Here is a 26769-nt window from a genome sequence, read left to right as displayed (position 1 = left end):
CTCGAGCCTGGGTGAGGCCATGACAAACGGCGACCAACAGGCAGAAGGAAGGGCAGGAAGAAACAGCAACTGCCCCTTGCTTTATTACAGCGCTCCAAGGCTTCGGTGGTGGCCGCCAAAAGCGCTGTGGCGGAGCACTGTAAGGTGCATGTGGCGCAGGGAATGTCCGCTGTAGCCACCCGCTGCAGGAAGCGCTATAAGACAGGTGGCGCCTGTCACCAGCCACCGTCCAGGGCCCAGGCCAGCTCCAGCCACTGCTTCCAATCTCTTCACCAAACATCTTCAGCAGGTCCCTGCGAACCAATCCCCCCCCTTCTGGGGGATTCAAACGCCAAGGCCATGGTATTTTACAAATATGCAAGCAGGGGTAAAACGTGTTACCTTGGCGGCGAAGCTGGAAACGCCCTCTCGGTGTCTTCCCAATGGTAAAGGCAGCACGCCTACAATTCGGGTAGTGCTCGCGTCCGCAGCCGACAACTTCGGATCAAGCACCTTCGAGGTAGAGCAACAGTAAATGAATCTGCCACCTCGAATCTGACAGCTCCGAATAATTCCAACTTAATTAGCAGTATCAATGCCCTGTTCCCTCGTGGGACCCTTGCACACACACGGGCCGTCAAATTGTCGAAAAACGTGGTAGCAAACCAATCTAGCCAGCGTATCATGGGTAGACTTTTGACCTACTGGCTAGCGTCCAGTCGATTCATCGCTATTCTTTCCTCGGCCTCATGAAGGTAGGCTTGCACACCACTCTACTACCGCCTAGAATCGGACGCTTGTACGGTACGCTATGACTGGTTCGAAGACGGTGGTCAACTCTAATAAAGCGTCGCGACAATATGCCGGAGATGACAACAACAGCACGAGGAACCCCTTTTATTTACCAAGTTACGTACGACAATTTCTCGGTTTAGCTGCAAGTCGTCCCCCTCTGCCGACAGGTCACGCGCCTCCTCGCTGTATTAAGAGTGCATTTAGTTTGGACTAGCAAACAACATCAGCCACCACGCTGCCTGCCAATGGTGTTCGAATCAACTGCTCATTCCCGCATGTCCAAATGCGTCCTGTCCAGACTTGCCTGCTCTCTCCCGCCTCCTGCTTCGTTTGTCACCTTTCCCTCAGCCGACATCGTCATGCCCGCGTCACGGTACTGCCGACCAGCCAGCCTTACAACCCAGATAAATGCCCGCTTCTGATTCTTGGGGGCCACAGTTTTTTCTCCCTTCTTTAATTCTCTTTTCTTTTGAAAAGTGCCACTCATCTCTTATCCAAAAATCCATCGCGATACCCGTACACCCCAACACAGCTTTGTCGGCCTCTGCAGGCGCTGCGCTAAATGACTCAGGCCTAGTCGCCCACTGGCTGTCGCCACATGAAAAAAGCACCCCTCGCAGAACGATCCAGCAAGATTCGTCCAATCCGCTAGAATCTCACATCGCGTGCTTGCTTCCCGGCCTCCCTAACATTCATTTTACTTGCTGGGCGCTAGGGCACGGACCGATATACCGAGCAGGCTGTTGCGCCAATCTTGAGAGACAACCAGCATGGGTATCGGCAAGGGCCACAAGGCTGGCGGCATCCGCGATGACGCCCCAGACCTTGAATTTTCCTATCTTCGCTACGGAAAGCACAACCTCCACCGGATCGGTGTCTGGGAGCAGCGCAAGCCTGCTAAGCCCTGTGCTAGCTACTGGCTCATGTACGTATCTGGTCGTGCCGTCAACAATATGCTCCAAAAATGCCTCTACTAACTCCTGTTTACCACCAAAGATTCATCCACGGTGGAGCATGGCGAGACCCTCGCAACAAGCCAACTGATTTTGCTCCCTCAATCAGGCATCTGATGACTGCGGGCAATCTCCCGGATGAGGTCCGTGGATTCATCAGCATAGATTACCGGCTGTCGCCATACCAAGAAGAGTTCCCGCAGTGCATAGACCAGATGCCGTCCGCGGAACAACGCACCGCACAGCACCCTGACCATCTCCACGATGTGCGCTCGGCCATGGAATTTCTCAACCAACGATACGACCTCGGTGACAAGTACATTCTCATCGGCCACTCGGCCGGGGCCATGCTCGCGTTCCAGTTGCTCATGAGCAATGCGCAGTGGCAGATGCCGTTCCTCACACCTCTGCCCAAGCCCGCGGCCATCATTGGCATCTCCGGCATCTACGACCTTGTCAACTTGAATCGCCGCTACGACGGCAACTACGCCGGCTTCATCAGCAACGCCTTTGGTGGCGACAAGGATGTATGGGTCGATGCTTCTCCCGCGCAGTATCGAAACTCCTTTGCGCAGCCCCTCCTGCCGCACGGTACGCCGCTGTGGCTTGCCATCTCGCCCGACGACGGCCTGCTCGATCTGGCCGAGACGGCAGCCATGGCGGAGAAGCTCACCGCCGACGGCTTCCAGCCCACCGTCGTCAGCGACTTGCATGGCGAGCATGACTTTGTGTGGCAGGATGGCGCGCAAATTGCTACTCTTGTACGACGCGTACTTGCCGAGTTACGCCTAAAGTGATGCGCAAACCCACCTGATAGCATTGTGATGCAAAGCGACAGATTTTCGTGTATCTACTTATTTGCTTAAATCCTCGTGTATATCTCTACATCATGTATACAGCCCATCTCGTATATATGACGCATACAATGACTCGATAAAGCAGTCAACCGCAGAGCTCCTGGCTTGTGCTCCTGACCGCGACTCAGACTTTGCCATTCGGCATCATTCTCAGACCAGTGTCACCTGTCTTCTTATCGTTTTTCGGAAAGAAAAACATGTAAGATGTCGCTTTTTCCCTCCTTCGGTCTACCTGCAACGTCGTAACAGCAAAGGCCCCCGGCCCACGTCTGTGTGGTCGAACATTGACCGGGATTACGGTCAGGATCAACGCAGATCACTTGCTGTTTTTTCTCTGCCTGTGTCTCTTTACCTTTCTGCCAAGAAGCGCGCAGCATGTTCGTTTTTATTGTCTGAGACTTGCTGAATCGACGTGTCGGAAGGGGTTCAGTCACACCTTTGCTACAGGGCCTTAGCAAGACAACGGACTTTTGATGTCATCAGCCGAGAAGACGGGCGGGAGGAGATGCAGGTTCCAACGGCTTCGGGCAGGAGGACGTCAAAAATATGCCCTCGGTCGGCAAATGGACGACTAAGCCATGGTGGCATTCTGCGCCGAAATTAAAAAGAGGCAGTTGACAAGCTCTGATTGGCATTAAGCAGGGGGGTTTCGACCTACAGGGAAGGAAAACAGCGTTGGAAGCTTTTTGTCCAAACGACCAATTTAACACCAGACCTTGTGGGCATCATGTCCCATTCTGTTGCACACTTTGTCGTCGAAAATTGAAGGAAATGAACTAAGCCGCAGATTTGGCATCTGAAAACCTGATGAAAGCATCAGATTGAGAACCAGGCGTCCGGTTCTACTACGGCTTCAGTGAAAGAGGGCACTCATACCTACACAACCTTTGTCCGCCCGACTCATCAGCTCTCAACCGCGTCATCGCACCGAGACTTTCTTTTCTCCTTGGATATTGCAGCCCTGAAGCTTTCCTCGCGGCACAGCTCGTCCCCGAATCACCATCGGCTCTTACCCACCAGACGCAAGGATCGAGGCGCAGCCGAATTGAAGATTCGCCAACTGCCCTCATCATCCCGCCTACCCCGCCGATGTCCTCCCCATGCCACGTCCCATCATTTGTCGTTGGCAGCGGTCCTCGAGCCCCCCTCTTCGTTCAAAGAACGGCCAGCTCAGGAACGCCGCTGTGGCGTTTCGCATTCCAGGATCCGCCATGCGTCGCGCGGGGCGAATGCGCATATACGAGATAATCGGCCACGACGAGGCTGGAGGAGCTTTCGCATCCCAGGGCATGCGTTACAATGTCGACGGGGATGATAGCTGTGCCCGAGCGGGTTTTCTTTCTTTACCATGTTCGTGCACTCTGGCATCGAGCAGGAGAGGAAAACTCCTACGCCGTCCACGTTAAAGGTGAGCTTGCATGCTCGCCCCCTCGTCCCTGTCTTGCCTTAATGTTTTGGGCAAATGGCGGAGGCTGCGAGAATTTATTTTGACGTCTTCACTTGCACACAAATCACGTTGCTGCCATCAGCGCCGGGCGAGTGTTTGCGAATGACCAGCCCTTCTCGCCCGAGAGGCGGGGAGTCTCTGTCGTTAACAACTCCTCCATTATACCAAAGACCTAGAACAGAATCAACTGGCCAACTTTCCTCCGCTCTTCTCTTTGGCGCTGAAGTCGGGGCGTTGTACGCAACGGCTGTCACGTGATGCGTTCGCGTCTCGTCGTGGACGAACGATCCTCACCAGGATATGGTCAGCAGTCAATGAGCTCATACCAGGACCAGACGCGCTAAATATGCGAGCTCGTGTTTTCTTTAGCTGGGGGTTCTGATCTGTTATCTTCCCACCGGTGGCATGAAGGTGTACATCCATCAGTACTAGATTCCCTGTGACCGAGTTCTTATCCAATCGTATGATGTCCAGTTCTGCGTGTATAAATCGCCAACACCTTCACAACACCTCCCCCCTTCCTCTAGCTATGCTGCGCCCATACTCCCTTCAAGAATTAATTTCACACTGCTACGACACTTCACCGTATATTTTTGCGACATTCCTATCGCACTCTCTCCAACGAAAAAAACGTCTTCTCCTAACATCCTACCTACCCTATACCTCTCCTTCCCCCAACCCGCTTCTCTCCAAAACGGGAAATAGCGGGGTGGAGATATCCCCATCCGCCCCAAAAATGACGTAACCCCAAAACACACCGCCTCGAAGCCACCCCAACTGGCGTGATCTCACACGTGACTTCCCAAACAGGCAGTTTTCAAGAAGCCGGCCGGCCCCACACAGCTTTCCCCTTGTCGATAACGATAACGGCTTTCCCGGATCAAGCCGGCCTAAACAAAACCACCTGTAATGGTGCGGGGGTACGTACCTTGGGCCCCGCGCGCGAATGTGCGAACCCCGCTACCAAAAAGAACAAGGTCGTACCAACGGGTTAAGTCTCGCGCCGAATGGAGTTGCATTTCTTGCGCCGTGATCAACAACACCGCCCCGAAGCGCCGGCGCATGCGTTTCGGTGTCGGAAACGGTGTCGCGTCGGGCGGGCGCATCGTGTGGTGCTGCTTACTTTTTTGCATTCCGCACGCGCGGGTATCAAAACCAGGGGCAACGTCGCATGTGCTGGCATCGCGAAAGGCGCCCCCCCCCCCCTGGTTTACCGCGCGGGCATTAAAACTTGTGTGTCGCACACTTCCCCTTTCTCACAATCGCACGACCCCAGGGGACCCGGAAGAAAAAGAATGTCAGTTGGAATAGATATATAAAGCCTCACAAATACATAAGAAAAAGAGTAGCCGCGCGCACGCCTCCTGGATTTTCTCGCTTCTGCGCGCGCGAGCGAACCAAACCAAAAACATTCCATACTAAAAATCGAATTCTTGGTTGAAAAAAGGGACGAGAACAAGGAGAGCAGCTAAAATAAGCATACGCAATAAACATCCGATTGAAGGAGAAAGAAACAATGCAGGCAAGAACAGAAGCGAAGGAAGAATAACAAAAGGCAAAAACCAAAACGGGACAAAAATTCCAGAGACCGCCAACCCCAAAGACCTCGGGTTGAGAAAGACTCCTCTCACCCTTTCGAGACGTATTCATAGTTATAAAAAACGAGGACGGATCAAAGACAGAAATAACAGATACACACACCACAAAAAGAACCGCGTGCGAGCCCTGACCGACGTTTGAATCCTTCTTCTCTTTCGGCTCACCGTGCGCGACGTCACCGTATTTTGTGCCACGTCGCGCGACTGCTTTTCCGACAAAAAAGCATCGTGCGCTTACCAGAGCGTACAACTGTCCAAGCATCAGAATACTCTCTCCCCTTCACCCTCTCTGTAGCTGTCTCCCTTCGCGCGAGCACGCGCAACAGCCTATTTTTCTCCTTGTTCCTCTCTTCGTCACTGCGCCTTTGTTGCCTGGTAAAGAGTCTTTTTTTTCTTCTCCCCTTTCCCACCCCTTTTCCATTTCTATCCCTGTCATTCGTTTTGTCTCCTTCATCGTCCCATCTCGGCAGTCCTTGAAAGGGCGTCCTTGCGATTTGTAGCAAAAGAGGTGGCAAACACAGCCAACTTCACCCAAAAGCGCATCAAAACCAAAGCAAAAGTAATAAAAAAAGAGTACGCAGAAAATCAACTCCTGAAGTGAACCCAACGCCAGTCTAGGGAGCGTAGTGTGACCTTGTCGAAAGGCCGCCGTAATTACATCCTTTTCGCGCCATATATCAAACGCGCCGCGAAAAATCGGGAGAGCAAAGTAAATCAAAACTGTAACAAATAGACGTAGCTTCGTACCGCTAACTATGCGGGCGGTTTGCAGAGTGTGAACCTGATAGAGGTGCCGAGTAAGCGAGCGCGTCGCTTCGTCAAGACAGGCATGGGCTGCCATGATTTCGACAGTGCCTCTTCAGACGCATCTACCTCTTCCGCTTCTTGTTCTTGTCCACAGCTACTGCAGTCATGGTCGGAGCAATAGGAGCAGCTGGAAGTAGGATCGGCGGGACCGGAATAGGAACATCGTCTTTCTTGATGGGCACGCCCATGTGGCGCCCATAGCGGCCCTTGCGGCCATTGCCTTCATCTTCGCTGATGCACTGGTCGGCCGACAGACCTGCGTCGCGGCAGCGGCCGCAGGGACGCTGGCGATCACAACCCTTCTTGCTCTTGCGACATCTTTGGCAGCGCGGTTTCGTGGACAGGTCAGGCTGATCGTCCTCGCCACCCGTAGGCAGGCCGCTGGCAGAAGCGATGGAAGGCTTCCGCGAGTGCGGAGCAGAGGCCGGCGACATGGGCACATTGTTAGGCACTGGGGGTTTCTTCATCTTCAAGCTGTTGGATGGCTTGTGCGTCTTAGGCTTGGGCGGTGGCTTGGAAATGGAAGGGGTAGGCTTGCTCTTTGTGGCAGGCTTGGGCTTGACCTGGCCAGACTTGTTCTCGTCATGGTCGCCCTCATCACTGCTGTACTCGGTCTGCGCGTGAGTAAGGCTGCTCTCCGTGGTCGGGTAAATAAGCTTGGAGGCACCAGAAATGTCAAGCTTCTGGCGGCGCGCCGCAGGGAGCTCGTCATCGCTCTCACTTTCCCCATCGCTAGTGGCGCCAGTGGAAGAGGCGTTGTCGGCTCGACCGCTAAAAGTGTCGTCCAGGGTTGAGGCAGAGGTGCGGCCATGCGAGATGTTGGACATTTCACCCAGGCGCATCAGCTGAATGGCAACATCCTTGTCCTCTTCGGACATGCAGCTGCCGACAGTGGGATCTGGCGTAGGCAGGATACCCATGGCGCCACTGCTGCCATAGCTGATGCTGCCACGATGGTGGCGGCGGCCTTCAGTGCTTGGAGTTGCGTAGACGCCAGCCTGGAAGCCATTGCCGTAGTTTTGGGAAGCATGTAGCGATCGAGGGTTCGTGAATGGGTTGGCCCCTGGTGGGACGTATGACAAGGGTGCCCGGGGGTCAATTCGACGCGCCGGGGAGACGGACGGGTTAGAGGTGGCAGCCGGCATCTGAGGGGGTGCAAAGAGAGGAAGTTCCTATAATTTGACAAGAATGCGAGATTAGAATCAACAGGTCCTTTGGTGGCATCTTGGAGATGCGGAAAATTTTCTCCTTACCGAGCTCTCAAACTTGGCTCGTTTGCGTCGGCCACCCTCGACAATATTCTCAACGCTGATGTCAGTAGTACCGAGCTGTTCCTTGTTTCGGCCAGAAACGCTGCCTTGCTCTCCGTCACCACTACTGTACCCATCGACGCTCGCGCTGTACGCGTCGCCGTGGAGAGCATTGGAAGCGTGGCTCTTGACAGATCGAGAGCGGCTCTTCTTGCTACTGACGGAGCCGCTGCGGCTTGCGCCATCGGCCCGAGGAGACTGGCTTCTCTGACGCGGTAACCTGCCATTGGCAGCCTCATCGGCCTGCTGGTTATTTCTGGGGTAGCGATCGCCCTCATAGTAAGCGTCGGGTACGGTGGGGGTATGATAATTTTGCTGGGGATAGGCGCCGGAGGCAGCGGGGGACTCTTCAATGACGCGGACGTAGACAATCATGTTGTTGGTAAAGTTTTCATACCGCGCGATCAGAGTGTTGCCCTGGTCGTCCTCGAAGCTGACGCCCTTGGAGCCAGCCCGACCGGAGTAGAGGCCATAAAAATTCTTGACCGTGGTGACAATGGAGTCGGTCGTGTCATGTGGGTAAATTTGCACGCGCATAGGAAGGCGCGCACGGTATTGAGGAGAGTCAAGGAACAGCAACTCAAATGCGACATTCTTTGGCGGCGACGGCTGTCTCGGGGAGACGCTGCCGTTGTGGGAGGAGGGGCCGGGCATGGCGGCCACAGTATTGATAGGCGACCCGGAAATCATGGGCCGCGTATGTAAGGTATAAATATCGACCGATACTCAGCGATGCCGAGATTGCGTCTGTTGGAGCCGTGGAAAGGCCAGAGTTACCGCGTGTGGGTGCGGTTTTTGCGGTGCAGGTGCTAAGAGGCCCTTTTGGTTTTGACGGCACGACTTGGCACGCACAGGAGAAGACTGGCGACCACAGAAGTCTAGCGAGCAGAGGCAAATCCAACAGACGATCAAAAGAGAGGAATACTTGGTTGTAGCGATCGATGGGGTTCGAGGGAGCGGCGTGGGTTTGGTGAGATGCAGATCAAGCCTGCATCACCGCCGTCAGAGGCTGTTGAGGGAGGGCGGGCTAGCGCCGAGTCGTCAGCACCGGGCTGGCGCAGATGGGCGGGAAAACGAGGGTTGCGATTCCCCGATGTGTGTGTCGACGGAGCAGTCAGAGAATGGTCTGTCGCAATTAGCGATGGGAGCGGGCTTTGATGCGAAGAAATAGAGTGGTGCGATGAAGGGGAGGAGGAAGGGCTGGACTCGGAGCAGAGTCTGGCGGTCGAACGTCGCAGGTGTGTGCGGCCAAAGGCGAGCAGACGGCGGCGGCGCAGGGGAATGCGGCGGCGGGAGGATGATGGAAGGGGGCAAGGAATGTCGAATGGAGGATCGCGATGGTGAATGGATGCAAGAGGACTCACCAGATGATTATACAGTTTGCGGGATAGAAGCGGTTTGCGGGCAGAGGAGGTCGGCGACGGGAGGTGAGTGTGTGCGGTGGTGCATGGGGAAAAGAGGAGCAGCCAGTACGAGGCCGAATGATTTTATCAGCGACTGCATGGGAAGGGCCTGGATGGAATGAACGGGACGCTGAGCTGGGCAAGTCTACAGTGGAAGGAGAGGTAGAGGGCTACAGCACTCGCCAGTGCTCCTAGAACGCTGAAGGCCGCTGAACATGGTCGCCCTGGACCGCTATGGGAGGCCCGCTAGAAAACCGCCGTGCAGCAGCCAACGGGCAACGGGGCACCTGTAATGCGCTGTAACTTGGGCTAGCACTCCCTTGGCTCTTTGCTGCAGGCGCCATGCTGTGCAACAAGTGTGAGATGGCTGCCGGCTCATCTGGTCCGAGGGCCATGGCACGTTTCCCCGATGATTGTCTCTGGCTGAGGCAAGTGTAGAAGGATGCAGGTGTATTTCTATTCGGTGGTTCAGCAAGTACGGTACCTCATCGAGGTTGTTGAGGCGTCTTGCGACAGCTCGAACGGCGCCGTTTTCTGTTTGCGCCAGCATTGGCTCTAACAAATAATGCGGTGCGGGCATCAGAATCGCTTTCAGAGGTAGGTACGCCTCACACCCAATCTATGTATGTATCTACCAATTCATTCACCCATCCATCCCTCCGTCAATCCATCTATCCAAGGCAGTCCACCTCTCACCGGTTCTTCCAGGTCGGCCGGCTCTCAACATCCACACTGCCCATCCACTCGTCGCAAGCCCAGCGAGTCACCTGAATGGAAGCCAAAAACGAGCAACGGTAGAAAGTGTAGTGTGTGTGCGTGTGGCACTGTGGCCGGCCTGGTAGGCCAGGTACCTAGGCCAGGTATGGAACTACCTAAAACGTGCCCAAGGTTTCGCAACTTGGATGGATCGAGTCGGCACCCGTTGGGACGACGGATACGTTGACGGTTGACGACGCCGTCCTTGGTTGAGAAGTAAACGAAGAATTCCTTGATAATATTCCCTCATCTATTGACCCTTTTCACAACTTCTTCTTCCGTCCGGCCGCCCCGCGCGGGCTCTATCTTTTTTCCCAACTTGTTCGCCGCCTTGGGTCTCCATCCACACACACTTATCCGCACACAACACACAATCGTCCGCCATTTCGCCTCGAGTCTCCACAAGCGCTAACAAACCGGCAAGCCTCTTCTCACCTCGCCGGCCCGCGAACAGAATGGGCGGTGCGATTCGTCGTGCGCCGCGCACAGGCGCATGCTCTTTACTGCCTTGTAGCTGAAGGCGAAATTGCTAGACAGCAGAGAGAGAAAAAGTGTTCCGGCTCATCGACCAGAAGGCTGTCAATGTCCATTATGAATTGCCTGCGTACAGGACGACCTTTCTCTGGACTTGGTTATATAGTAAGGTACCTTTAGTTACATGGATGCGTGGTGTGAGTGGGATGCGACAAGCTGCTAGCGTTGCGCAAAAAAAAAAAGGTTGGGACCCCATGACGGCAAGTCATAGGTAAAAGTAATGGAACTGGTCCGGGGACGGCGGACGAGGATAACTAGCACCACGAGACGAGCCTCAAGCGGCGGCTCAATGAGATGGCGTGAGGGCGAGGGTGAGGGCAGCAGGACGAGATGACGAGATGACGAGATGGTGTAACAGGCCGGTCTTGATTTGCCATAAAGTCGGACATGGAGGCGTCTGCATGCCCTGAGTCTCTACCGATACTTGTGCTTGCCTACAGTACTAACCTTACTTGACCTTTGGTGCTGCAGACAGCGGCTGCTGTGCCTGGCCGCACTACCTCGAGTGGCTCGGAAAGGCGATGGCTGCATCGACCATCTGCCAGCAAACTCCCCATACTCACTCGAGCAGGCGTCGTGAGGGTGTAGCGGTCATGGCCATCTGCAGCCCCCATGCTGTTCGTGGGTTGACCGACTGCCGGCGTGTGTGTGTGGTGGTGTGTGCCTGGCAGCTGGCCATCTCTGGACACGGGCCAAAAATAAGATAATAAAAATAACAGCACCTAGTGCACGAACAAGTATAATAGCAATAGTAATACAAGACTGGTAATAAAACACCGCGAGCAAATCAAGGCCGGAGGCTGCTGCGCCTGCGCAGAGGGGTTGTCATATGTCTGTTCTGACTCTAACCTTGGCCCGCTTTCCCACGCATTTCGGCCAGCGCATAGCATTGGGGGAGTGGCGCATGACGATTCATTCGCTGGGGGCGACTCGATGCCAGACGAGGCGTTGGTTTGTTGCACAGTGAATAAGAAAGTATTATGTGTCTCTAGACGAATATGGAAACAAGGAGAGGGAGGAGGAATACGCGATTGGAAACAAGTCCCGATCCGTGGACCTCTGGCGGGCGGCTAATCATCAGCACAACACAGTCCACCCCATCGAGCGAGCACCCTGATAACATGAGTAAGTCAAGATGGTTCATGTAGACACGTACATGCCTTGGGTAGTAAATGGATAAACATGTAACAAATAGGCTGATAGTGGCGGCGCAGATGCTCAGCTGCCCAGCCCAGCCCAGCCAGCCTCTTCCCTGTTCCTGGTCTACCTATGGTATGTGTTCAACTTACGGTGACTTTATTTAGCGTGCACAACGACGACATCACGCACACACACCACCCGCAGAGGTTACAGCACATCATATTCTGATACAAAGCCATGCACTCGCCCACTCTCACGAGGGGGGATTAAACGGGATCACCATGCGCCTTCTTTCTTCCAACCTTCTTGTCCCATCCTACTAGTTACTCCAACAGGACTAATACGGGCGCACAACATGTTCCTTTCTCCAGCCGCCGCCCCAGAAACCCTATGCCATGCCCAACTACCGTCGACCAGTTAACCCACGATCGATCTGCAACAATCCAACATATGCTGCGCAATTGTATGCAGGGATTGTGTCTACCTCCCTAGCGGGAAAGGTCTCTTTCTTGGTGGAGGATCGGTTAACCCATCTGGGCGGTGGTCGTTTCGAACTGGTTGGTCCACAAGCATTCTGGCTTGGGCGGCAAAAAGGAAATGGCGGCTTTCATGTTGAGCTTGGCCCTTGTTTGCGTCGATGCAGTCGTCTAGCAATTTTTACTCCCTTTCATGTGTGCATGAACCTGCACACTCAATCTCAACCCAGTATCGATGCGTCGTCCGCCTTCCCCCAGATGTGCCGGATTCGGGTCATGGTGGTGTAGCCACCAGGCTGCGGCTCTTTCACTTTCGGACCTTAGAAATACACAGTGTCGCGTACTGTACAAACAAACTCAGGTGCGATCAAAATATTGAGAATGCAATAGTCGCGAAGGGGCTGAACGACCTATTCAACAAATCGATTAGCGTATCCTAGACTATAAGAAAGAGGATAAGAAGAATAATTAACCCAAGACATGGCCGACGATGGTTTACTTTTTTCACACGAGACAAGGCCACTCGGAGAATGTGGAGGGCGCAGACGTCGCATCGCACGGGGAAACAAGAAAGCGGCTCTGTTTGTACAGCCATGTGTGGTTTCCGTCCGACCAAAATCTGCGACATGGCCTTGTCTGGTCCGCGGCCCTCACTCGGTCGGCATTTCTCATTCGTGCTGAGCATATATGTATTGGGCCTCGATATCAGACAAAGAAGAAGGGCGAATGGCTAAAACACCAGTTTGCGCCCAGTCCGCCTAGGTAATGGCAAAAGAGGGGACATCCGACAGCCTTGCACAACGTCTTGGTCTCAGGCTCGGTTTTATTACAGGGCAGATAGAGTCGAACTTGGACAGCCGAGGGGACAATCCGATAGTATCCGGTTACTACGCATATTCACATGGCCCGGATGAAGTCGTCTTTTCTGCGACAATGGACTCATCCCAGTTGTGGCGGTAAAAGCGTGCCAGCGCAGCCAAGTCCCTCGAGGCCCCAGCCGAAGCGAACCCCGGCCAGCTGCAAAAAGGATTGGCGCACCCATCGACGTAGCCAGCGAATTAAATAGTGTGCAGTAGAGGAGGCATTTCTCGGGATGTTGATTTCGCTTTCCCGTTTTGGGGATAATCGCGTTTCAACCTCTTGACGCTGTCTGCCAGTCATCCATTCCCAGCCTTGATGATGTACTTTGTGGTACACGATACGACAAGTGCCGCTATGTACCAAGTCTGCTAACTTTTCTGTGTTTGTTGATGCCTTTGACCTGCCTTGTCACCTCTTTTCCGCTTCTAGGTCAGGTATTACACACATTCTAGTTGCAGCATGCGGCCCTGCTCTGTCATGGATCGTCATCGGCTTCCATGTACCGAGTCCGGGTCTCATCTCTGGGGGCTGATTCTCGCCCTGGTGCTTTTTCTATCTTGTTAAATTATCAGCCTCTCCCTTTTCATTTCAATACAAGCATCCCTCGGCGGCTTCCTCGACAATCCCCATTTCCGAAAACCCCGTCATCAAATTGAAAAGGGCATCTATTTCTGTGGACAAGCCTTCCCGCCTCATGTCAGCCCAACGAACCGCTGCGGACCCTTGCAAGCTACCTTCTTTCCCTCTTTCCCTCTTCCCCTCCTTGACCGCGATCTCTCATGTTATAGGTAGATAGTAAGTTAGTTTGGCCACTCTTGCGACAGGGTCGCCTGCAACCTGTTTGCGACAAGTCGCCCAGCTGCGCCAATACACCCAAGCCGTGACTCTTCTTGCTACCCGACCGTCTTGCCTCTCGTGCTTTGATTGCTGCCCAGATTTGCGTGCAAAATCCGAAACTGCAATCAGGGCTGCAGAAATGGAAGTGCCCGTCATTCTGCAAAGTCTTTCGACCGCCGCCGCCCCGCCCAGGCTTCCGCGGATGCTGTTCCCGTTCAAACCCACGCCATATGCTGGGGTTACTCGGCTTCTTCATCTTGGCCCTCTCTTTTCCGTCACCGCTCTCGCCGAATCCCCGCCGCAGGCAAGGCCTCTGGCCATCGAGGCGAAGGCCATGCAGACACTATTGCATGATTAATTAGTCTGCTTTGCATGGGACCATGCCGCCCTTCAAGTGGATAATCTGTCCTCGTTTTAGTTCTCGTCCCTATTTCTGCGCATCTGGCACAGACTGTGCGCTGTGGAGGGCCAGCCCGGCAGAAATAGACAAGTGCAAATAAGTAATATCCGGGAAACAGTGGAAATGACAATCACAAAAATAGTACTTATTGAAGGGAAGGAAATAGCCCAGTGGGCGCAAATAAAACTTATCGCCACCGACCAAAATGAAGAAGGACGAGAGCCCATCCATGTCTTGCACCGAGCGCCGACGGACACGCGCAGAACTGACCCTGGCTCTCGGCTCAAAAATGTACATCGACAAGACTGACATTGTCTCGCGGCGCGTTACCGTCGTTTGCATCAACTCATCTTGCTTCCTGCCCCCTTATCATTGCATCGCGCCAAAAGAATGCGCCGCATCTCCGAGCCCCTGTATAGAATAAGTTGCTGCCATGGCCGGCCCTGTCGCTCCGCTCGCTACAAGTCGCCAAACGACGAACAAATCAGCCCATTGCGCCAGCACGAAGCAGGCCCGTTACGAGGTCTAAAATGTCCCTATACCTGTACGTAACTGTCAATCCACGGCCGCTCCCCCCTTTTTTGAGTTTCTGCCATGACGCGCTGGGCGAACGGATGGGTCGCGATGTGCTGCGCAAACGGGCGCGCCGGCTTTGCGCGACTGGCGGCCGGCGACCAGCCGGTTACTGATGGCGCGCATGCCCCAAATTCGGCGCAAACAACCCCAATTGAACCAACGTCGATAAGCAATTGGACGCATCACGTCGCAAGCGATCGCGATGCGATCACCCGAAACCCTCCCCTGGGGTTAACGCAGATCTTTGTCTCGGCCCAGAGTCAACGCGGCATTCGCGTTTGACGGGGCACAGCGCCACGCAGATGGGCTCCGTTGCGCAGCCCTGCGCGCACACGCCAACCATGCGGCGCAAGATGACTATGCATGAGAAGAATTACAAAATCCTGTTTTAAAAACTATACGCCGCATCGACTGGTCAAGAGCTCCTCGTGCGACACGGCGCAAGTGTTGCGCAAATCGTAGCCGCCCCCAGGTGAGGAGCAGGAGAGGGGGCGAAGTGGCCCATCAAGGGACATGCATTGCGCAAACGGGCAGAAGAAAAAAGGACACAAACAGGACGGGTGAAGGAGACAGAAGTAATCCATCACGAGGGTGGGCGCATTCGTCGCGCGTCGATAAGGAATTGCTGTTTCTAATCTAGGAGCGTCATCTTGGCGGCTCCTGTCGCATGTCGGTGGTTCGCAGAGGTTCTCGGGCAGTTTTTTTGGTGGCGTGAAATTGCGCGAGGGCTTAACGAGCTGGGTGTTGTGGATCACCATTGGCTGGCTGGGGGAGGGTCGCACACGGCGCGAAAGCAAGAAGAACTATCCTGAAGCTTTTCGCCTCGTGAATTGCGTGAGCGAACTATTGGGTAATGGTTGTCGCGCACGGAAACGCCTTATCGGATCGGTGTGGTGGGGACGAAAGAACGCAAAGCAGAAGTGAGGCCTCTCTCTTGTTGGTCCGGTTCGGCAGCGTTGGACCACAGAGTCGCACACGGGACAGTATGAAGCTGGTCTGGTGAAGCAGGACATGCTATGCGAATCATGGGTATGCGCTTTTCTCACTGGTCTACCCTTTCCCAAGGCCCTTTTCCGTGTTGCGCATCCGCGGCCCGTAGTAGGGTAGCCGCAAGACGAGACGATGCGCAACCCTGCTGGGCCGACTCCGATGAGCAAATGCACAGGGCACGTTTCAAAAGAGAACCTTAAACAATACAGAAACAGCAGCACAGGACGAACATGCAGACATTTCCAATGCACAAACAACTCCGTGGCGGTATGCGCCGGGTAAGAAAAGGATGCACCGCAACTCCACTTCCCGAGTTCTCGAAGCGAGTCCTTTTCCTCCGTCCTCGGCGGCTAACGGGATGCGTAGTTTCTCTCGTGTCAGCTCTCCAGCGCATCTATTGGCGCAAAGTCATCCCCGCACTGCGGTGCGAGTCAATAAGCAAAGGCAAGACGGTGAAAAGGGTCAAAACGTCTACTTGGGTTCCTATTCAACAAGACGTGTATTGTGCGCGCGCGCCAGGCATAACGACGTTTCTCAACAGCTGAGCTGCGCGGGCGGCGGTGACACAGTGCGAAACGCGGGGCCGCCAACTCGACCGAGATCACGTGTGGACGTGGAGATCTGGCGTCATTTTGGGAGGGCGCCACGACGCGGTTGCGTCTGCGGACGCGGAAGCGGCGCAAAGCGCCACACTCACCAAGGAAACTGCCGAAAAGAGATCAGGAGCGTTCGCGAGATTAATATGCACTTAAAGCACAGTTTCACGTATTCTTTTACGTCCAGCGTGATGCTCCGGTGCTCACCTCGATGCCAAAGTTTCAAAACGAGGAACGCTGGTGAGACGCGACGGGCCGCCGCTAGACGCCCGATACGGACTAGCTCCGATACGGAAGGCGTTTGTGCCGCCCGCCACCGCCTTCCGCTTGGCCTTTAGTCAGCTCCCAGAAAATCGTCATCGCTGGGACGACCACGCTCTTAAAGGTGAGGTCTCTCTCGCCCTTCTTTTGCATGGGGGTGGTGCGCGTTATGGTCGCGGCTTGATCCGTGCACCGCATGCCCAAACAGCCTTCAGCTGCCAACGAAATTCCTTGCAGCAAAAGTGCTGACTTTTGACTGGCCATTGGACGAGCTGCCGGCCTGATTTTTTTACCCTGCCAAAGAGGAAGGTACGTATCTCGTCAGGCAAAGCGCACGACACCCAATTCACCCCGCCCAAAATGAGTGACCTGTCCGGCCCGCCCGTACCTCCACACTGCACTTTGCTGCCATGGGTACCTGCCCCGACGACTGGTAGTGGTAAACAAATAATAAACAACATTGATGTCGCCGCTCCAGTACATTACATGGGACCAGCTCATCTCATGGTGTTTTGTAAATTAGAAGCTCTCCCTTTTCTTTTCCCTTCTCCCCTCGAATGGAATAACCCCGGGCTTTTTCTTTATATCTTTTTTCAGCTTCAAACGCGGCTGCGTTTGTCGTGTTGTTTCTCCCTACTAAGTCATCCGGCGCATTCCCCCCATTCCCCCCCGGTACATGCTCATCTCTGGTGTTTCTGGTGTAATCTCCTTGACCCAGAGCTAGCGACGACATTGGCATTTTTGCGCGCGTCCCTGTTCTTGCACCAGCATCTGAATTTTGGTTCTTATTCTTGCTTCGGCTAGCTTTTTCTATTTCTGCGCATCTTCTCAGCTTCTGCTCGCATCGAAGCGAATCTCTCTGTTTGGGCGACCGTTGGCTTTATTTTTGGCTGTTTGTTATTAGGCCCGGCCGGCCCTCTTTTCCGTCGTCGTTGGTACTTACGCCGTCGTCCCTGAAACCTTGCGCCAACCCCAATCCGCGACAGCATAACACGAGAACGAAGGAAGGAACAAAAGAAACTCACGACTTTAAAAAAAAAAACATAAAGAGACGGATGAAATAGCGCTGCTTTCGCGACCCGTCATTTCCTCGAAATTCCCGGGTCTCTCCCTTTGCGCTTCCGTTGACGGCAACCGCAGCTCCGCCGTCGACTCCGTCCGTTGTGGTTGTCGTGCAGCAGCCGAAATCACCTCTCTGCCTGGCAGCTGCCAAACAACATGGACACTCGGGTGAGTTTGCTCCAAACGTGCATCCTTCTCCCACCTTGCGAATTTTTCCCTCTTCGCCTGGTCATTGACGGCAATTGTTACCGTCTTTATTATTTCATCTTATTCCGCCTTGTTCTTCCCGTTGCCTTTGCCTGCCCTTGTTTCCTCGTCTGGTTTCCCCCTTTGCAAGCTGCTTGGTTTTCTCAGTACTAATAACATCGCCTCTGCGTTTTGCAGCAACGTTTTCGACCCCGAGCCTCCGAGAATAACTCTGCACCTAGTCTGCACCAGCGTCACAAGTCCACCGGGAGTCTTGCCGGCATGGTTTCCGCCGCCACCATGGGCTTTCGCGGCCCGGCCAAGCGTGCTGCCTTTGGCGATGTCACCAACATGTCTAGGCACTCTGCTGGTCACGATGACGCCAAGGTTGCTCTCAAGGTCCAGCCCGCCGCCGTCTCGACGCTTGGCCCCATTGGTTCTAATCTGAACAAGGAGAACACTGCCTATCCTAAGGATTCTCTGTCCCGTGCAGCTCCGCGCCACGGTGCTGTTGGAAACAAAATCATCAAGCCGTTCTCTGATAGCCAGCCCATTCAAGCACCAAAGCCGCCCCATCATCAACACCGGCTACCTCCCCAGCAACATCACAACGCCTCCGCAAACTTGCATCCTGCACGACACTCCAGGGAGGGCCAGGATCAGGTCTCCGCGCTGATCGAAGCCAGCACATCACATGCTTCAAAGCAACCCCGACACTACAAGAGCCAGCCCCAGCTCAAGCTCCAGCAGCCCTCCCTGCGTAGAACGCAGAGCAAGTTTTTCGAAAAGATTGAATACGAATCAACACACCTCGACATTCCGGAAGAGCCTGAGCTTGCCGAGATGGACGTTCCTGCTCTCGAGCAGGCGAGCGGCCACACCGTTTATTTCGACACAGGCCCATATCAGATCGACGCTGAATCACAGCAGTTAGCGCACGCGGCTGAGGTCATGTTACACCAGCCTGGCGGCTCTTCTGTTGCCGAGACCCGGCCCACGACAGGCCATTCGTATAAAGAATCTTCATACCCTGCTCTTTCTGAGCCCGAAGAGTGGGACGAGGAAGAAGAGGAAGAGTACGATGATCAAGATCAAGCTTACACGACCGCGCACAGCTTCAGATCAAGAGACTACACTACTGTAGGTGCAACAACTCTGCTCGTTCCCCGTCTGACGGCCCGTGTTCAACGAGAGCTGGAGGAAGCTAGAATTGAGGTGGAGGAATCAAAATTTGCTATCGACTTTGAAGAAGAGGCTTGGGACGTCAGCATGGTGGCTGAGTATGGTGATGAAATCTTCGACTATCTGCGCGAGCTTGAGGCAAGTGCAGGCACCCATCAAGATGTCTCATAAGAACAATCAGTGCTAACCGCATAACAGATCAAGATGCTCCCCAACCCTCACTATATGGAGATGCAAACAGAAATTCAATGGTCAATGCGTTCGGTCTTAATGGATTGGCTGGTACAAGTTCACAGCCGTTTTGCGCTGCTGCCAGAGACGTTGTTTCTCACCGTCAACTACATCGACCGGTTTCTGTCGTACAAGATCATCTCGGTCACGAAGCTGCAACTCGTCGGCGCCACTGCTCTGCTCGTCGCATCCAAGTACGAGGAAATAAACTGCCCGTCCATGGATGAGATTGTCTTCATGGTGGACAATGGCTACTCTCCCGAGGAGATCCTCAAGGCTGAGCGTTTCATGCTTAGCATGCTCAACTTTGAGCTCGGCTGGCCCGGCCCAATGAGCTTCCTGCGCAGAGTCAGCAAGGCTGACGATTACGATCTGGACACGCGGACGCTGGCCAAGTACTTTCTCGAGCTCACGATTATGGATGAGCGATTTGTCGCGTCACCGCCCAGTTTCCTAGCCGCTGGCGCGCACTGCCTGTCGAGACTCATTCTCAACAAGGGTGACTGGGTATGTGCAACCGCGCGTGCATTTCTGTTATGGTTCACTAACATCTACTCGCAGACCAAGGCCCACGTCTACTTCTCTGGCTACACGTGGAGTCAGCTGAAGCCGCTGGTGACGATGCTGATTGAATGCTGCGAGCACCCCCGTCTACATCATGCAGCGGTGTACGAGAAGTACCGCGAAAAGAGGTTCAAGGAGGCTGCGACGATTGTGCAGCACGCTTTGGACAGCGGATTCACATTACCACACCACACGGCGCCGATGCGGGCGTCGAAACCTCTACTCGTGCAATTGCACAATAGTTTGGAACATTTACAGTACGCAAGCGAGCTTTTACCGCCACTTGAGGGATAAAGGTTGTTTTGGTGTTTAGGACTCGGTTTTTGTTTTGTCTTTTGACATTTTCTAGTGTAGTTTGTTTGTGTATCATGACTTGCATGAGGCTCGCTTGCGAGATGGAAATTTCTATAATGGCTCAAAATACTTAATTCGACAAGAATGTCTTATGAAAATTAGATAGGAATGGCAAAATTGCTATTGCGGTTTTGCAGTGTGTTGGGTGTGAAGGGATTATGATTCAACGTTCGTGGATCAACTGACTCGTGCCGGCAGTTTCGTTGCATAACGGTCGACGGCGGCGGTCAAGGACTAAGTGCATGATGGGGTGGTCCCAGAGGGAGAGAGAGCTCACCGATGCCTAGGATGTGCGGTGCCCTTGACTGTTTTCTCTATAAAATCAGCCAAGTCGAAGCGCTGCAGGCGACATAACCGCTGTCTCTGAGAGTTGCCGAACAAGGGCACAGGGAATAAGGCGTGGCGGCTTATAGCCGAAGTTTACCTTGTCTGGTAATTTCCTTGGTGATGACCAAGTACAGTGATAACTGATAGTGAATGATCGCTGGACATTGTTAGGTCGAGTGTGGTGTGTGCTGGGCTGGAGCGAAGCCGAGTTAGTTGGTTAGCTGCATCTTCCAATCAAGATGGACATGCCGAGGCACCCCGGAACTCCCCGTTTTTGCGGTTTTGGCCTGTTCGGGGTGAACCTTGGTGGGCGGATGAAGGTTATTATTGTCGCGTGGCCTGTCCCTTTCCCTTGTGGAGGTAGTTAGTGGTTGGTCCCGCCGCCCTTGCACGGAGTAGTTGCCCGTCACACCGAACGGCGGCCTTTTCCCTTTCATCCGTCCATGAGGTCTTTTTTCCTCCTTTTCAATATGTGTCACGATGTTTGCCTAGCTCACTCCCCCCCCGCAACACGCCGCTGCGGGAGGACCCTTGCAAAACAAGGTTAACAGCGTGCGACTTACGCAGGCTTATCTCCCCTCATCTGACATTCTCTCGTAAGCCGGGGCCTGGTCGCTGGGCCTGACTCTCCAGCGCCTGTAGTAATAAGCGGGCTGGCGGTGTCCTTGTGATGAGGTACCTTTGAGGTACCTCTTGGCGGGTGTAGGGCGACGGATGGAAAGTGTGGAAGCACATGCTGCCGACTTTCCAGGGGGCCTCCGAAGCCACTAAATGAGGTGCGGAAGCACAAAGGGCAGCACGGGGCCAAGGGCGAACTTGCCTAGCCTGACTTAAAAGAAGGGCTCAGGTACCTGGATCGACGGACCATGCGGCACATCCACAAGGTACCTGGGCGGTACCTCTACTTCAGCCAGCCTCTTTCCCACCCCCAAGCTTCCCGAGCCATTGCCGGTCCGCCGCGCGCTCCGACTTTGGCCCCGACTTTTGGCGCTTTTGGCACACTCTGACTGAATTCTGTCCCCCAAAACCCAAACGCCGTTTGCCTGCTGGTTGTTTCCTCCCCCAATTGACGAGACCCCAAACTTTTTTTTCTCAGCCAGATCTTTCAACCCCCCCTTCCGATCTCTTCCCTTCCCTCCCCCTTCCCGTTCCGTGCCTGGGATCTGTTATTTTCTTGGAGTGTGAATTTTTCTTCTTTCCTTTTACCTTGTATCTTTACAATCCACCCGGAATCCGAGAGTCGGCGCACAGTCATGGCCACCACGGCATCTGCAGTCAAGGAGGCTGTCAAGGGGGCGGTCCTCGGCAGCTCCGACCAAGGCGCTGTCGGTCCGTCTCTCCAGAGCAAGGCGCGCTTCACGAGGAATGCGGTAAAGGACGAGGCTGGCGAGCTGTTCATGGGCCCGGACGAGTTTATCAATGCCGTGGCTCCTGAGCAGGAGGACTTTGTAAGTTCTTGTTGTTCTCGTTTTCTGGGTCCCTCTGTGAATACACTCGTTTGCCCCGGCGCAAATGGGAGTCGCGTGCGCTCAGTGTTCCTGCCAAAGAATAATTTTTTGCTGTAGCGAACGAAGCGCAGGGCAAAGGAAAAACAAAGGCAAACCATCGCAATTGAACACGTCGTTGCTAACTTGTCATCTCCCCACTGTAGCACAAAATCCGCCGCGAACAGTACCTGATCCTCTTCCGCGTCGCCGACCGTCGCGGGCAGGGCAAGGTCTCCCTCAGCGACTGGCATGTCTTTGAAAACATCCTCGCCAAGCCCGACGCCGAGTACGAGATCGCGTTTCGTCTTTTCGACGTGGAGCGCACCGGCAACGTCAAGTACGATGACTTCCGCCGCCTCTACGAGCTCAATAAGGGCCCCGAGAATATCCCCTTTGACTGGGACTGCCAATGGGCCAAGCTCTACATCGGCAGCAGCTCCAAGCGCCACAACCTCGACTACCCCCAGTTCTCCCAAATGTTGCGCGGCCTCCAGGGCGAGCGCATCCGCCAGGCCTTCCACCTATTCGACAAGGACGGCGACGGCTATATCGAGCCTGACGAGTTTGAGCGCATCATCCTCGAGACCTCCAAGCATAAGCTCTCAGACCACCTCCTCGACAACCTCCACACCCTCTGCAACATCTCCAAAGGCTCCAAGATCTCCTACGCCAACGTCCGCGCCTTCCAGAACATGATCAAGGAGATGGACCTAGTCGAGCAGATTGTCCGTCGCGCCGTCAAGCGGAGCTCCGACGGGAAGATTACCCGCATTGAGTTCCTTCACGAGGCCGCCAAGGTCACCCGCTTCTCCCTCTTCACTCCCATGGAGGCCGACATCCTCTTCCACTTTGCCAGCCTCGACGAGCCCTCGGGCCGCCTCGGCCTGCGCAACTTTGCCAAGGTCCTAGATCCCTCATGGCGAAACCCGATCGAGTCGCTTGACGAGATCGCCAAGGCTATCAAGCCAGCCCGCGGCAGCATCCTCCACAGCATCCTCGAGTCCGCCTACAATTTTGGTCTCGGTAGTTTGGCTGGTGCTTTTGGCGCGTTCATGGTGTACCCCATTGATCTGGTCAAGACTCGTCTGCAAAACCAGCGCGGTGCTCAACCGGGCCAGCGCCTGTACAAGAACTCGATCGACTGCTTCCAAAAGGTCGTCAAGAATGAGGGCTTCCGCGGTCTCTACTCTGGTGTTCTTCCTCAGCTTGTCGGTGTCGCCCCTGAAAAGGCCATCAAGCTGACTGTTAATGACCTCGTCCGCACCCACTTTACCAACAAGAAGGGCGAGATTAACCTCTGGGCCGAGATTTTTGCTGGTGCCAGCGCTGGTGGTTGCCAAGTCGTAAGTAACGTCCGCACTTCCCTGCGAAACCATAGCTAACACGCATTAAGGTCTTCACGAACCCCCTCGAAATCGTCAAGATTCGCCTCCAGGTCCAGGGCGAGGTCGCCAAGACTGTCGACGGCGCCCCCAAGCGCTCTGCCATGTGGATTGTCCGCAATCTCGGTCTTGTTGGCCTCTACAAGGGTGCCTCGGCATGCTTGCTCCGCGACGTGCCCTTCTCCGCCATTTACTTCCCGACCTACAGCCACTTGAAGAAGGACTTTTTCGGCGAGTCGCCGACTCACAAGCTGAGCGTCCTGCAGCTGCTCACCGCCGGTGCAATTGCCGGCATGCCGGCCGCCTACCTGACGACACCATGCGACGTGATCAAGACACGCCTCCAGGTGGAGGCTCGCAAGGGCGAGGCCCAGTACACCGGCCTGCGCCACGCCGCCAGGACCATCTGGAAGGAGGAGGGCTTCACTGCCTTTTTCAAGGGTGGCCCCGCGCGCATCTTTCGCTCATCTCCACAGTTTGGCTTCACCCTTGCCGCCTACGAGGTCCTCCAGAGCGTCCTGCCCATGCCAGGCAGCAAGAAGGCCGAGCTGCCCAAGGTGACGGCCGGAGCCGCGGAAGCGGCGGCCGCGATCCAGGACACGACGCCATTTGGTCGTAGCCGCAACGCGCTCAAGATCATCCTCGATCTCGACGAAGACTTTGGCCGCGCCAAGCTGCCTAGCGAACAGGGCTGGAAGACGCTGCCTCGGGCCATCGGTGGCGGCGGCGCGACGGCGTAAAACTGCCCCCTGCCGAGAAGATGGAACGAAAATTTTGTTTTCTTTGTCTGGGCATTAATGATGCGAAGTATGGACTTTTTCTTTATGTTTTATTCTTGCATCATATCTGATATTTTATAACGGCGTTTCCCCCCCTTTTCCCCCTCGGACACTAAAGAAGGCATTGCGGCGCAATCGATGTTTTTTATAAACCTTGTGTTTTTTTCTTTCCTCCTTCTCTTTTGTGGATTTCTCTTCCCTTCCTCGGTAGATTCTGTGGGCTTCAGGTTTTGAAGCTGTTTTGTGCGCGCGTCTTCTCACTACACCTGTCGCTAGAGTCCTGTATAACAAGAAGGAGAAGAAGAGTCGAGAGCGACAAAGGAGCTTTAATCGATACAATCGATACATTTGGTAGAAGCATGAGAGAGGGACAAAGAGCAATTAGAGGTGATTAGACAAAAAACGAACAGAATAAAGATGATGGAGCTGTTAACACTCTGAATGTGTTGTTGTTTTTGCTGTTTTTGCTGTTGTTGCATAACCACGTGCCCCCCGGTCAAATGAGAGTCGACGTATCGAAGATAGGACTCGACGTGTTCCGTATGAGTCCCTCGTATAAAGCGAGATGAGGAAGCCTGAAAGCGAGAAAAGAGTGTCTCAGCGAGAGTGACGACTTCTCGGAAGACTGGCTGGAGAGCAGATCAATATGACACGATGCCAACGACGACGACGGCGACGACGACGACGACGATGACGACGACGACGGATGCCGCAAGGATAAAGACTTGTGATTTGAAATAGTCGAAAAAGCAAACCTCAACATTCCTTCCGTCTCAAATTCAAACGACATTCAAAACGGGCGAAGCTGAGGCTGAATCGGCTCCGCTGTGCCAAGCTAGCCCCGAACGCTACTTCTCTCTTGCCTAGGCATCCATCTCAGCAACACAAACCACTCTGTTGACCTAAACGAAGACGTCGTGTATATGACATTGCCTCTGCAGAGCGATGTGAGTGCAACCTATTGCTGGTCAGCATGGATCGACTGCCGCAGGAAATCGTCGACCGCATTGCCGCACTGCTCCCCGCCGGCGCCATCCCGATGCCCGAGCCTCCAGCCCCGAGACACGCGAGCAAGCCCGGCATGCTACAGCGCCTCGCTTCCAAGGTTCGCCGCGAGCACCACCACCCGGCGCCGTCCAGGCACTGGACGCGCGCCTCCGCGGCGGCGACGTCCCGCCGGTGGCAGCGCGCCGTCGAGCCGCTCGTCTACGCCGCCCTCGTCCTCCGCGGCGGCGACCCGGCCCTCGAGAGACTACGCGCCGCACTGGCGCGTCGCCCCGAGCGCTGCGCGCACATCCGCTCCCTCACCGTCGTCCTGCCGCTGACCCACCGCCACTGGACCGGCCGCGGCGTCGACGCGGAGGCGCTCCTGCGGCCGCTGTTTTCCGTCCTGTGCGAGGTGCGGACGACCGCGACGGTGGACCTGACGCTGCGGTTCGAGGCTGGGCACCCGGGCATGCGGCACCGCTGTCGCCAGGGTATCGTGTTCGACGGGGACGAGCCTGCGGTGGCGGTGGCGGGGTGCGTCCGGAGGCTGGACTTTACGCCTGCCGCGCCGGAGACGGAGCGTGGCCGGCGCGACGTGCTCCAGCTGCACCTCGCGGAGCAGGCGCGCCTCGTCTTGGAGGCGGCGCGCTTCCCGAACTTATGCGCCGTGGTGTGGCACGCGGTCGAGTCCGAGGCGCAGGCTGAGCGGGACGCCGCGCGTGACGCGTTCGCCGCGTGTCTGGCGGAGAACCTCCCCCGACACCGGGGCGTGACGGAGGTCAGCGTGGCGCTGCGCCTCGGGAGGCTGGGCTTCACCGTGTGCGCGGCGAGCGGCGTCGGCGCGGCGAGCTACGGCCAGCTGCTGCAGACGCTGGCCGCCGCGACGCATGTGGAGGAGCTTCGGTACGCTGGCGTCGTCGCGCCGGCGTTGCTCGACAACGGTCGGTGGCAGGCGCTGCGCAGGCTGACGGTGTGCATGGCGCTCCTGGACCCGGAGGGGCGGTTCTACTTTGCCGGGGACGTCTACGCCGACGCCGAGCTGGACACGCCGCCGGGGTGGTGTCCTCTGGCGCCGTGGGATAGAGACGATGAGAGGTTCCGCGAGGTGCCGGATGAGGAGGTCATGGCGCCGCTGCTGCGCGCGCTGGCGGGGTTGCTGGAGCGGCTGCCGAGGCTGGAGACGGCGCGGCTGGTGGTGCGGCGCGGGACGCTCGGGGCGCCGCCGTGGGAGGTGTGCTACTGCGCGCCGGGGAGGACGGACAAAGGCGCGTGGGTGCCGGCGGATGGGGGCGACGGCGACGGCGACGGCGACGGCGACGGTCGGCCGAGCGTGTGGTTCGTGACGGGCCGGTGGCGACCGGGGGATGAGCTGGTGAGGGAGTTTAGGAGGGCGGGGAGGGGAGCTGGGCACGGGGAGGAGGCGTCGGTGATGTACTGGTCCATGGAGGATTCTCCGGTTCGTCTGTAAGTGCATGCTGGCTGATTTGTTCCTCGCAATGTATCGACAATGACAGATGGCTGTAGATATGGACTATGCTGTCGCATTTACCAACCAAGAACATTTTCCAGGCGATCTTACAAAGGAAGTCTTTAAAAATATCACAACAGCTCTGAACTCTACCGTCTATAGTCAGTCTGTCCTGATTCATGAC

The 26769-nt window shown here is 55.3% G+C and overlaps 6 protein-coding genes across 6 annotated transcripts; 5 read left to right on the top strand and 1 right to left on the bottom strand.

Annotated features, from left to right (window-relative positions):
* Window positions 1-1544: 1544 nt before the first annotated feature.
* ISF_03968 (Alpha/beta hydrolase fold-3) lies at window positions 1545-2524 on the top strand (the record flags this gene model as incomplete). The annotated part of the gene is made up of 2 exons (XM_018847574.1): window positions 1545-1699; window positions 1771-2524. 2 exons carry the CDS (start codon window positions 1545-1547, stop codon window positions 2522-2524), a joined length of 909 nt encoding a protein of 302 aa, XP_018705154.1.
* A 3974-nt stretch (window positions 2525-6498) lies between these two features.
* On the bottom strand, window positions 6499-8400 carry ISF_03967 (Zn(2)-C6 fungal-type DNA-binding domain protein; the record flags this gene model as incomplete). The annotated part of the gene is made up of 2 exons (XM_018847573.1): window positions 6499-7608; window positions 7690-8400. 2 exons carry the CDS (start codon window positions 8398-8400, stop codon window positions 6499-6501), a joined length of 1821 nt encoding a protein of 606 aa, XP_018705153.1.
* Window positions 8401-18106: 9706 nt separating this feature from the next.
* On the top strand, window positions 18107-19177 carry ISF_03966 (hypothetical protein; the record flags this gene model as incomplete). Its single annotated transcript, XM_018847572.1, has 1 exon — window positions 18107-19177. One exon carries the CDS (start codon window positions 18107-18109, stop codon window positions 19175-19177), a length of 1071 nt encoding a protein of 356 aa, XP_018705152.1.
* Window positions 19178-19210: 33 nt separating this feature from the next.
* Window positions 19211-20095, top strand: ISF_03965 (Cyclin B, G2/mitotic-specific; the record flags this gene model as incomplete). Its single annotated transcript, XM_018847571.1, has 2 exons — window positions 19211-19744; window positions 19799-20095. 2 exons carry the CDS (start codon window positions 19211-19213, stop codon window positions 20093-20095), a joined length of 831 nt encoding a protein of 276 aa, XP_018705151.1.
* Window positions 20096-21735: 1640 nt separating this feature from the next.
* ISF_03964 (Mitochondrial carrier domain protein) lies at window positions 21736-24091 on the top strand (the record flags this gene model as incomplete). The annotated part of the gene is made up of 3 exons (XM_018847570.1): window positions 21736-21930; window positions 22134-23312; window positions 23363-24091. The coding sequence occupies 3 exons, from the start codon at window positions 21736-21738 to the stop codon at window positions 24089-24091; spliced, it is 2103 nt and encodes a 700-aa protein (XP_018705150.1).
* Window positions 24092-25103: 1012 nt separating this feature from the next.
* ISF_03963 (hypothetical protein) lies at window positions 25104-26585 on the top strand (the record flags this gene model as incomplete). Its single annotated transcript, XM_018847569.1, has 1 exon — window positions 25104-26585. One exon carries the CDS (start codon window positions 25104-25106, stop codon window positions 26583-26585), a length of 1482 nt encoding a protein of 493 aa, XP_018705149.1.
* Between the last annotated feature and the right edge of the window lie 184 nt (window positions 26586-26769).

The sequence above is a fragment of the Cordyceps fumosorosea genome (genome assembly GCF_001636725.1).
Source record: "Cordyceps fumosorosea ARSEF 2679 chromosome Unknown scaffold_8, whole genome shotgun sequence".
NCBI lineage: Eukaryota > Fungi > Ascomycota > Sordariomycetes > Hypocreales > Cordycipitaceae > Cordyceps > Cordyceps fumosorosea.
The sequence above is the reverse complement of the archived record's forward strand: the minus strand, read 5'-3'. Positions and strand labels throughout refer to the sequence as shown.